The 12980-nt window shown below is 44.9% G+C and overlaps 1 protein-coding gene across 6 annotated transcripts in view; it reads right to left on the bottom strand.

Annotated features, from left to right (window-relative positions):
* Positions 1-12980, bottom strand: part of actn1 (actinin, alpha 1) — a 238282-nt gene that overhangs the window by 41599 nt on the left and 183703 nt on the right. For all 6 annotated transcript variants that reach the window (XM_073040216.1, XM_073040221.1, XM_073040218.1 and 3 more), the window contains exons 9-11: positions 9784-9876; positions 6741-6971; positions 154-301 (exon numbers count right to left, since the gene is read on the bottom strand). In XM_073040216.1, the coding sequence (XP_072896317.1) occupies positions 154-301; positions 6741-6971; positions 9784-9876 (472 nt within the window). The remainder of the gene's footprint in view (positions 1-153; positions 302-6740; positions 6972-9783; positions 9877-12980) is intronic.

Below are 12980 nucleotides of genomic sequence, written 5' to 3'. Positions count from 1 at the left end.
TTTTTCTTATTGTAAAGTTATAATAGATGAGACTAACTGCTATGCTTTAGTGCTCCAAAGGAACATGAACACCCACGTCCATTCAATTAAATTAACAGATCCACACATTTGGACTTGATGCCTCTTTGCACCTCTCAATATTGAAATAATTACCGTTGCTCCAGGCCTCGTGGATCGCAGCTTTCTGCCTGAATTTTTCAGCCAGGTGGTCCAGTCGCTCCAGCCTCCTGATCTCATTCAGCAGCCATTCCTCGTATCCTTTCTCAGCTTGCTCCAATGAGCCCCAGGCATTATTTATATCCTGCAATCACCAAGACTCACAGTTAGCCTGCACACATATCCATCCTATTTCATCTACAGCAACCCACTTCCAGAAGGACAATATCGTAAGGGGCTCAGAGGGGTTGGATGGTCGCAGCCTGTTGCCCAGAATCCAAAACCAGAGAGCACAAACCTAAGGTGAGATAGGGAAGATTTAAAGCCACCATGAGGGGCAGTTTTCCTTCATAGAGGGTGGCGGGTATATGGAGAGAACTGCCGAGGAGGTAGAAGAGAGGATTACGATTATGACATTTAGAAGATGCTTTGACAGCTTCATGGATAGGAAAGGTTAAAAGGGACAGGGGCCAGACTCAGGCAAATGAGATGAGCTCAGTTAGGTCGGCATGGACGGAACACCAATTGTTTCCTTTAATATCAACGGCTCAACATCTGAGTTTGATAGATTTATAATAATCAGAATGGATACAGGGAGATGGGTCACAGGCTACACGTGACCTTAATGAACGAAAGAACATGTTAAACAGCCTACTGCTATGCTTTGTTCTTATTTCCAGATTTTGAACGGATTACAAAAAAACACAAAGTCATCTGGACAAGATGCTGGAGGAACTCAGCAGGCCAGGCAGCATCTGGACGACACGCACAAGATGCTGGAGGAACTCAGCAGACCAGGCAGCATCTGGACGACACGCACAAGATGCTGGAGGAACTCAGCAGACCAGGCAGCATCTGGACGACACGCACAAGATGCTGGAGGAACTCAGCAGACCAGGCAGCATCTGGACGACACGCACAAGATGCTGGAGGAACTCAGCAGACCAGGCAGCATCTGGACGACACGCACAAGATGCTGGAGGAACTCAGCAGACCAGACAGCATCTGGACGAAACGCACAAGATGCTGGAGGAACTCAGCAGACCAGGCAGCATCTGGACGACACGCACAAGATGCTGGAGGAACTCAGCAGACCAGGCAGCATCTGGACGACACGCACAAGATGCTGGAGGAACTCAGCAGACCAGGCAGCATCTGGACGACACGCACAAGATGCTGGAGGAACTCAGCAGAACAGGCAGCATCTGGACGACACGCACAAGATGCTGGAGGAACTCAGACCAGGCAGCATCTGGACGACACGCACAAGATGCTGGAGGAACTCAGCAGACCAGGCAGCATCTGGACGACACGCACAAGATGTTGGAGGAACTCAGCAGACCAGGCAGCATCTGGACGACACGCACAAGATGCTGGAGGAACTCAGCAGACCAGGCAGCATCTGGACGACACGCACAAGATGCTGGAGGAACTCAGCAGACCAGGCAGCATCTGGACGACACGCACAAGATGCTGGAGGAACTCAGCAGACCAGGCAGCATCTGGACGACACGCACAAGATGCTGGAGGAACTCAGCAGACCAGGCAGCATCTGGACGACACGCACAAGATGCTGGAGGAACTCAGCAGACCAGGAAGCATCTGGACGACACGCACAAGATGCTGGAGGAACTCAGCAGACCAGGCAGCATCTGGACGACACGCACAAGATGCTGGAGGAACTCAGCAGACCAGGCAGCATCTGGACGACACGCACAAGATGCTGGAGGAACTCAGCAGACCAGGCAGCATCTGGACGACACGCACAAGATGCTGGAGGAACTCAGACCAGGCAGCATCTGGACGACACGCACAAGATGCTGGAGGAACTCAGCAGACCAGGCAGCATCTGGACGACACGCACAAGATGCTGGAGGAACTCAGCAGACCAGGCAGCATCTGGACGACACGCACAAGATGCTGGAGGAACTCAGCAGACCAGGCAGCATCTGGACGACACGCACAAGATGCTGGAGGAACTCAGCAGACCAGGCAGCATCTGGACGACACGCACAAGATGCTGGAGGAACTCAGCAGACCAGGCAGCATCTGGACGACACGCACAAGATGCTGGAGGAACTCAGCAGACCAGGCAGCATCTGGACGACACGCACAAGATGCTGGAGGAACTCAGCAGACCAGGCAGCATCTGGACGACACGCACAAGATGCTGGAGGAACTCAGCAGACCAGGCAGCATCTGGACGACACGCACAAGATGCTGGAGGAACTCAGCAGACCAGGCAGCATCTGGACGACACGCACAAGATGCTGGAGGAACTCAGCAGACCAGGCAGCATCTACGGAAAAAAAGAGTAAACAGTCGACGTTTCGGGCCGAGACCCTTCTGCAGGACCTGACAGTCTGACAGTGTCTGTGTTGCTTGTAAGCAGGTTATATAAAAAGAGCTTGAACGCAAGGGTGTACACAACTAGAGACTGTTATATTAGTTAATTGATGCTAGTCTGTAAACACCTAGTCTACTCTGTTCACAGGTCCTCCCCAGCTTACAAACACCTGACTTACTCTATGAGCAACCTGTGCACATGAATGAGCTTTTGGGAGAACAATTTAAGCTACAATCAATTCACAGAAAGAGAACCTCGCCATAATGTGGGGAGGACCTGTACTGAGGTCTGAAGATGAAGTATAGCCAAACATTCGCTGGCCTCCAGAACTTAGCTTTGCTGGGCTCAATGCAGAAAATGCAGACAATGGCAATTACAATGAAGTATTACTCCATTTAAACTAAGCAAACAAGAGCAACCAAAATTATTTCTCACTTTATGTTTGAAGAATGTTAATCTGGAAAATCAATGTTGAATTTAAACTTTCTCTCCCGTTTCTTGTCCTACACAAAGCTCTTTCAAAAGAGCCTCTTGCTCTGAGACCAGGTCAATGTCAATCTGAAGCAGACTAATTCATCATGGGTCGAGGTAAGAGAAGGGAAGTGAAGAACACACAGGGAAACTCTTCCATTTTGTATTTCCTCCTCCTTTTGTTGTGGTTTGATGCCTGGTCTCCCCTTCCTCACGAGGGTTCTAGATTGGGCAAGGGAGCTTGGTGCAGCTACTTGCTTATGGAGATTGACGTGTCACATGCTACCTGGATTGTAGAAGGTCAAGAAAGGATTCGGGGGGTGGGGGGGTGCATGGTTGGTGAAGCTTTTTAGCCTGGACAGTCTATCATCCTTACCAGCACCAAGGGTGGCATTTCTGTGCCGTAGGGCTTGGTGTCCTATTGACTGATGTTCAAATGTTAAATCCTTATTTGTTAAGACTAATGATATGAAGGTGGCACTGGATCACACCATGAAATATACCATTCGGGTAGCTGGAGATCTTTTCCAAGCCCCACTCCCTATCTGTATCCTTTTCTGTCCCCTGTTAAACTTTCCCCCTTTTCCCAGAGCAAGGCTCCACCGACACCAGGTATCGTCTATAACCTTCATTCACGAAACAATCTCAACAATGTAAGTTGAATGATTACTTAGATTCTTAAGTCGGCTCCATCAGGTGATGGCTGCCCAGTGACATAACCGCATACCACCCTCAGCATCACATCCATCAATTCTTTTGATGCAAAATTATATCACATGCATTTAAAATTAATAATTGGCCAGTCTTCAGTCTTGGAAGTGAGTTCCAAGTTCCCAAGGCTCTGTTTGGACATGTTTCCCAACATCACTACTAAAGGCTTGGTTATAACTTATATACCACACACACCCACTAATCCTAGAGTCAAACAACAGTTTCAGTCTATCCTAACAGTTCTTTCACTGAGCTGAAAACTTTAATCAAATCAATGCTTAAGTTTCTAAATACCAAGGAATACAACACCAGCTTGTGCTGTCCCTGACCTCGCCCATACTTACAGCTGCACAATCTCTCAACAGGATGGGAACCAACACTCACTTGACCCTGTGCAAGGCAGATTGTAGCACATCACAGTGCAGTTATTGCAGACAGGCCACACCTGACTTAAAACTCCGAGATACTCACCAAGTAAACACCTAGGAAGAAAGCTTAAAAAGAAATACATTGTAAATAACCGCAGCCGCGCATTTTAGCACTTAAAACCTAAGTATTACAACCAAAAATCAAATAGCTGTAACAATGGATTATGTTTTCCTGCCCTCCAGTCTGGATGTTTATTCACATTTCATGTCTCTACAATTCTCACATTAGAACACACCATGGAACAATATAGGATCCTCAGCCCATGATGTCGTGCCAACATTTTAACCTACTCCAGGATCAATCTAACCCTTCTCTCCCATAGAGTCCTCCATTTTTCATTCATCTATGTGCTTGTCTAAGAGTCTCTTAAATGTTCCTAATGTATTTGCCTCTACCATCACCCCCGGCAGTGCATTCCACACAGTTACTATTCGCCGTGTAAAATAACTACCTCTGACATCCCTCATACACTTTCTTCCAATCATCCTCTCACGATAGTCAGTGCTGCCCTGGGGAGAAAGGTACCGGCTTTCCACCCCATCTATGACCCATCATCTTGTACATCTCTCTTGTCACCTCTTATTCTCCTTTCCCCCAAAGAGAAAAGCACTGGCTCGCTCAACCTTTCCTTGTAAAACGTGCTCTCTAATCCAGGCAGTATTCTGTAAATCTCCTGTGCATTCTCTCTAAAGTTTCCACATCCATCTTATAAAGAGGTGACCAGAACTGAACACAATACTCCAAGTGTGGTCTGACTAGGGTTTTATCGAGGTGCAACATTACCTCAATCCCCTGACTAATGAAGGCCAGAATACACTTTCTTAACCACTCTGTCAACTTATGTCTTGACTTTGAGGTATCTTTGGAAGAGAACCCCAGAATCCCTTTGTTCCTCCACACTGTTGAGAATCCTGCCATCAACATTATAGTTTGCCTTCAAGTTCAACCTTCCAAAGTGTATCATTTCACACTTCCCCTGACCGAACTCCACCTGCCTTTTCTCAGCCCAGTCCTGTCAATGTCCTCTTGTAACCTATGACAACCTTCTACACTATCAACACCACCACCAAACTTCGTGTCATCTGCAAACTTACTAACCCACCCTTCCACTTCCTAATGCAAGTCATTTATAACAATCACAAAGGGCAGGGATCCCAGGACATATTCCAGCACTAGTCATGAACCTCCAGGCAGACTGTGCTCTATCCATTATCACCTCAACTTCTGTGGGTTAGCCAGTTCTGAATCCACACAGGATCCCATGATTTCTGACTTTCTGAATGAGCCTACTATGTGGAGCCTTGTCGCGCACCTACCCAAAATCTGTATACACTACATCCACCACTCTACCTTCTTCAAAATTATTTTGTCACTTCCCTGAAAAAGTCAGTCAGATTTGTGAGGCCTGACCTGCCCCTCACAGAGTCACACTGACTAAACTTCATCAGATCCTGCTTCTCCAAGTGCTCATAAATCCTGTCTCCAAGAATCCTCTCCAATATCTTGTCAATCACTGATGTAAGACTCACTGGGCTAATTCCTATTACCTTTCGACTGCACATTTCAGTTTAAAATCTACAGCAATAACACAACATCTGCAGCTACTTCCAATTATTAAGTGAAAGAAATGGCTTTTGAAATGCATTGGGAAGGAAAATCATAGAGGGTACAATCGTACTGGGTGCCTTTAGCCATCAGAAAGATCTGAGGCAAAATAAGAAATGGAATTCAGGTTATGATTGAAAGTAATAAAAACACTGATGACAAATATTATAAAGAAAACTAGATTATATATTGATCTGCTGCTATATATTGATCTAAGACTTCTAAAGGAGTACAGTATTCACAATGTACACTGGTTCATCCACAGATTCTTTCATGCAAAGTGAGAGTTATTGTGGTGTGAAAACAAACTTTACATCCATGGAATAAGTCCAGTAAGCCTTCATACACCTTCCTCACTGCCAACAACCCACTGCCAGGCTACCCTCACTGCCTACAGCATCTGGGCTCTTAAGATCTAACAACAGCTGACATCAGGCTTCAAGGCCCATCCAGTGCAAGGACCCACTGGGGTCAGGACCTTATCCAGAAACAGGATATCCAGGAACTAGAAACATTGACACCACATCAGGTGCAGTTAAATCTTTTGGACCCATATCCAGATCCAGCTGTCGACCCAAGTGTTCTGTCAACGGGCACAGATCCGGCAAGGCATGGTGAATGGGAAGGTGAGGTTGTGGCGATGAGCAGGGTATCCAGAGAGGCAACAAAGTGAGCAGTGTAGAGATGGGTGATGGAACAGTGAGAACAAAGGACTTTGTATCTTTAAATGAGGTTACAAAGGCCAGCATTGTGTTGTATGGGGTTGAACCTGTTGCTTGTGAGTGATTCTCAGAGGTGACTTGATCTGTGAATCAAGATTCATAACTTGCAGCTGTACAATTAATAGCACAATTACGATAAAATCTGGACCAAATACAGACCGAATAGAGTCTGCGTTAAAAAAAAACAGTAAGTAAGTGAGAAACTGATGGGGAATGAGAATGCAAAAGCTCAGGGCCTGTGTGAAGTAGTTACATTGGAACTGCTCTCTCAGGAAAGGGCTTAAAGAAGGGACACGTACCGACACCATCTTCCCTTCAGACGGCATGAAGGCCGGCCTGTTGCTGAGTCTTAGCTTGGTCTGTAGTGTGTTGAAGTTGATCTCCAGCTGGCACTTCTCCTGCACCTTGGGCGGCTTGTGGAGCCGGCGGTAATCCCGGAAATCCTCCAGCTTCTGCTGCATGGCCTGCATGGTGTTCTCTGGGGAGCGGTTTTCCAGCCAGGGGATAGTGCGCCGGATCCACTCGAGGAGCTGCAACGCAACAACTACGTCAGCACCTCAGGCGAGCGAGGCTCCCCTTCACCTGCCCCCACATCCCCTCTCCCCTTTACCACCCCGTCACCCCTCCCCTTTAGATTGTGGTAAGGCCATTGTCAAAGACTCTCCCCATACTCTCGTTGACCTCCTGCTGTCAGGCAGAGGGTACCACAGCATAAGGACCAGAACTGTCAGGCGGGTAACAGCTCCTTCCCAGTTAGACTACACACATTCATCCTGCACTGTTCACTTGTCATCTCTCATTGCTGCTGTTTCACATATTTACACGTCTGCTTGCACTATTATAATAGTGCCAGTAGCGTTATACTATCTTACATAAGCATGCACCTCACACTTTATGCACCTGTCAATCTTCAGACCATGCCACTCAGGGACTTGTGCAATATTATTTTGTGACGACGTGGGCTGGATTGTAACTGTATGTTCTGTGTGTGACTATATGTACTGTGTTTTGCACCCCGGCTCCAGAGGAACGACGTTTCGTTTAGCTGTACAGAGGTGTATGGTTGAATGACCATAAAACTGAACTTGAACTTGAACTCACAACAGCATGAACCTGCCCTTAACTTTAGTAAATCCAACAGGAATTGTCAGGAATTGGTGCTTTGTTCCAGAGTGGTGCAATTGTGTGGACAGTCAGATATAAAGGAACAAAATTAGATGTGACAAAATCTACAGGACCTTATGCTGGGCTCATATTTTCTGCACTATAGGTAACTCTACCTGATTGCTATTTAACTTTAAATGCCCTATCCACCACCCCTCTTCCAACACACATGTACACATACACATATGTTGATCAAACGCCTCTGGCAATCAGCAAGAAAGTTTGGCCCACTCTAGACATTGGCACACAGTGACTGGGTCCTAACTTCATTAACAGTATCCCCCTTTGTGAAAACCCAGAGCTCAAGAAGTACTGAGACTCAGGAAAGTCGATCTGTCCAATACAAATAGACTGAGGCCTAGGTATTTATAACGCCTATTCATTTCTATGTCTTCCACTAACTGCCACCTTGTGACTTCAGCCTACAACATATCAGTACTAAAACTTGGGGAAAGCCCTGGCAGCTCTTGGGAGTGGCTGCTGGGATTTGCTACAATGTGAGAATTAAACTGGACCCCCAGGGGAACTCGTAACCAGGGAGATAGGAAAGTGACTGACAAAAGTTGAAAGTCAAAACCTCTCCTCTTGACGAAGGGTCTCGACCCGAAATGTCAACAGTACTTCTTCCTATAGATGCTGCCTGGCCTGTTGCGTTGCACCAGTATTTTGTGTGTGTTACCTCTCCCCTCCTTCATCTTTTCACAAACGTTTCTCCTCTCACCACCCACCTATCTGTGCAACTTAAAATTAGCACATCCCAAACTTTTCTCAAGGTTAAAACCTAGACCGTATTTCCACATGTTCTGCCTGACTGCCTAAGCAATTAGTGTCCTATTTCTGAAAGTAAGCCAGCTGGGTAATGGGAAGGGTGAAGCAGAAGGCTCTTGGGAGGGGGTGCTGGGATCTGGTGAAGCAAGACCTTGCTTGATTGTTACCTAGAATCAGCGAGCAATGTCCCTTTGGCTACCATGGTGGAAAGATGGGGTATTAAATCTGGATAAAGGGTGCTTGAATGGACAGACTTGTTTTCAACACTCATTTGCATTTCCAGAATGCAAAGTAGATGCCTTCTGGACAAGTAGTTCTAATTTGATGTGCTCAGCCTTGTTCTTAATGCTAGAAAGAGTTTTGTGTAATGCTTGGAATGGTTTTGTATTCATTCATGTTTCTTTATGACCTAACAGGCCATTTGGTCCATTGTGCAATTCCATTCTCCCATTAATATTTCCCTGTAATCTACTCTCCCCATGTTTCTATAAACCTCAGTTTCTGCTTCTCACCTACATTCTTGAGGCAAATTACAGTGACCAATTAACCTACCAATGAACAGGCCTTCAGGGTGGGTGGGTGTGCGTGTGGTAACCAAAAGCCACAAGAGGAACGTACAAACTTCACACAAACAGCACCACAGAACAGGACCAAAGCTGGTTACTGGAACTGTGAGGCAGCAGTTCTACAACCCGAGCTGCTGTGTTGCTTTTCCTGTGTCCTGTCACAGCTCCTCCCTATAGTTCAGCGCTACAATACTGAAGATTCATCTTAAACTGCAGCCAATCTCTGTGGGGCCACCTACGATAGTTCAGCTTTTGTAGGGAAGTGGAGTTGCTAACCCTTTTTGAGAGAAAATCTTTGGCAAATAACTTTTCCAGCAATCCTTTACAGCTGCTTTTTAAGAGAAATTCAATTCAAGTATTCCCATTATTAAAAATAAAATTAAATAGCCCCTGGGCAAGAAAGGGTCATCAAAACTGAACAGGCAGATGAGTAAAAAGTGGTCTACTAAAGTGCCATTAAAATCTATCATGTCTGAAGGCTACAAACACAGTTTCTGTAATCCAGGTGGACAAGATAGACTTTCCAAGGTAAAGGCCCCAACCTGGAAAGACATCAGTAGAAAAACCTGAAAATTAAGAATTAATTTCTATGCTTTTGCTGACAGATCAATTACTGTATGTTGGGAGTGATTATTTACAATTTAATTACACTGGCTCACACCAGAAGGGGTTGTGTTATTTGAACATTCAGTAAGGAAGAACTCAATACTAGTGCCTGTCCGCGGACGGAACATGACCCACTTGTGGATTAATTTCAGGCCCCATTTCAGTTTCAGGGAGACAAACATTTCTACAACTCTAAAAGTACTGGTCAGACAACCGCAGAAACATCTTTTGTGCATACATCACTAGCCAGCTTCTCATAATCCTCCATCAGTTGCTCGTTCTCCTGGTTAACAGCCAGAACTTTGCAGATCCGATTGGCTGCTGTCTCCGCCTGCGGAGAGGAAAACAAAAATCAATCTTGGTTTGCAGAAGGACATAATATTCACATTTCTATCAAATCTCATCAAAAATACATACCATTACACATCTCTCCTCATACCTGGCTTGGTTCTCATGCACAGGACACCATTAAATGAGGATGAGCACCATAATGGTATATGTTTTTAAAAAAAAATTGTTAAGCAGCGTAATGAGTTGGTTGAGCTTGTTGAAGCTGATTCTAATCTGGTATCATCCTTGTGCTCTCATCCAACCAGAAAGTAAATTAGTTTGAACTTCAACTGCGAAGTTCAATCCATACATAACTGTCTAGTTTGTTTTAAATACAGTACTAAATGTAGCTGAAATTTCAACTCTAACTTCCCCTAAAATAACCAAACCAGCACCAAGGCTGCACAAGTCAAATTCCATTATGGCCTGACTCAGTTCGTCTGCATCTAAAACTCTCCTCCATGTCCTTTAGCCTTGAGTTTTCTAATATACTTCTGGCTGGCCTCTTCCCTTCCATTTTCCATCAAACAAAAACCACTCCGCCAAACTGTTTCCCTCTCTGACCTAATTCAAAGCGCAATGTGCCTCTTCCACGGTAAACCAAATCACTTTATAGGCTGGCAACACCTCGATTTTACGAACAGGTCCCCCTGTGCACTTCTGTTTTAGTCCACTGCTGGTGGCTGTTCTCTCAGTTGAAGTTCCAAATTATGCAGCTTAACCGTATGCACAGCACCCCTCTCTCTCCCACCAGCCTCTCATTTTCTCTGTAAAAACCTCCTTAAAACATCTTTGGCCATATGCCCAAGCATCTTATGTAACTCGCTATCAAATTTTATTTATCATTGCATCTTTTAAGTATCTTGGGACATTTTATGATATTTAACCTCTGCTTTAAATATACTCAATAACTCGGCCAACGCAACTGTTCTGTAGAAATGAATTCCACAGATTCACCACCCGCTGGCTACAGAAATTGCTCGTTATCGCTCTTCTAAATGGACGCCCCTCTATTCTAAGGCTGTGCCCTCTAGTCCTAGACTCACCCACTACAGGAAACATCCTCTCAACACCCACTCTACCTAAGCCTTTCAATATTTGACAGGTTTTAATAAGATCTCCCTTCATTGTTCTAAATTCCAATGAGTACAGGCCCAAAGCCAACAAACACTCCCTATACATTAACCCTTTCATTTCTGGATACATTCTCTTGAATCTCCTCTGGACCCTCTCTAATGTCAGCACAACTTTTCTTAGATAAGGAGCCCAAAACTGCTCACAGTACTCTGTGCAGTGTGATTAATGCCTTATAAAGCCTCAGCATTACATCCTTGCTCTTATATTTTGGTCCTCTTAAAATGAATGCTAACACTGCATTTGACTTCCTTACTATCAACTCAGCTTGCAAGTTAACCTTTAGTGAATCCTGCAAATGTCTTCAAGGTTCCTTTGCACCTGGGATTTTTGAATTTTCTCCCTGTTTAGAAAATAGTTTTTGCCTTCATTCCTTCTGCCAAAGTGCATGACCATACACTTCCCAACACTGTATTCCATCTGCCACTTCTTTGCCCATTCTCCCAATCTGTCTAAGTCCTTCTGCAGACTCCCTGCTTCCTCAACACTACCTGCCCCTCCACCTACCTTCATATCATCTGCAAACTTGGCCAAAACACCATCAATTCCATCATCAAATCATTGGCAGACCAAGAAATGACCCCAACACTGACCCTTGCAGAACACCACTAACCAACCAGAAAAGGCTCCTTTTCTACCCACTCTCTGACTCCTGCCGCTCAGCCGTCCTTCCTGTAATACCATGGGCTCTGACAATGTTTAGCAGCCTCATGTGTGGCACCTTGACAAAGATCCAGGCAACCAATATCCACTGACTCTCCTTTGTCTATCCTGCCTGTTATTTCCTCAAAGAATTGCAACAGATTTGGCAGGCAAGTTTTTCCCTGAAGGAAACAATGTCTGTTTATCATGTGCTTCCAAATATCCCGAAACCCCAACCTCAATAATGGACTCCAACATCTTCCCAACCACTGAAGTCAGACTAAATATTCTATAATTTCCTTCCATCTGCTTCCCTCCCTTCTTAAAGAGTGGAGATCCTTGTTAATTTCATTGGATTGCATTATCATTGGTGATCAAACCCACCATGGAAAATGATTATTGTGCCAGATGAATGGTTTTCACTGACTCACTTCCTGTATGAGGTGGTGTCACTAGTAAGGTTATCATTTATTGCTGAATTGAAGAGGTCATGGTGAAGCTATTCCACAGTGCTGTAAAGGAGGGAGTTCCCAAACTTAAATCCAGCAAAGATGAAGTAATGGTGATACAGTTCCACGTCGGGAATGACGTGGCATTGGGGTGTTCGGATCTACTCCTAACTTTGTCCTCCACAGTGATGGAGACACAGGCTTGGCAAATACTGTCAGAGCAGCTTAGTTGAGTAACTGCAGTGCATCTTGCAGACGACACACAGTGCAGCCACTTAATGCTGATGGTAGAAGGAACAAGTGCTTAGGATGGTTGAAATCAATCAAGCAAGAGGCTTTGTCCTGCATGGTGATGACCTTCTCAAGTACCATTGGAGCTCCACACATCCAGGCAAGAGGAGAGCATTTGTTCATTACAGGCCTGTGGCTGGTAAATAGTGGAAAGAGCTTGTGGTGAGAGGAGGTGCATCACTTACTGTCGAAGATTCTGCTACCGTAGCCACAGTATTTGTGTAGCTGAAGTGTTACTTGTCAATGGTATCTACACTGTTATGGGCAGTGTAGATCTCATCATTGATAATACTATTGAATAGCAAGGGTATACTTGTGTTGGAGATAGTCATAGCCTGGCAATTATTAAGTGCCACAATTCTTTTAGCAATGAAATGTAATACTTGAAATAATACTTCAAAGGGGGGGGGGTTATTATTTGTCTTCAGTTAATTATTTTTCTGTTTGATAAAGACGCCCTGGAACTGTAATGCAAAAATATCTCTAGAATTTAACATTGTTTGTCTACAGTAAATCTTTTTGTACATTTAAATGCTTTGGGGAAGAAAAGGGAAAAATTGTCTCCTGCAGAGAATTGTGCAATTCTCTC

Source organism: Hemitrygon akajei, chromosome 3 (genome assembly GCF_048418815.1).
Source record: "Hemitrygon akajei chromosome 3, sHemAka1.3, whole genome shotgun sequence".
NCBI lineage: Eukaryota > Metazoa > Chordata > Chondrichthyes > Myliobatiformes > Dasyatidae > Hemitrygon > Hemitrygon akajei.
This window is presented reverse-complemented; position numbering and strand designations above follow the sequence as displayed.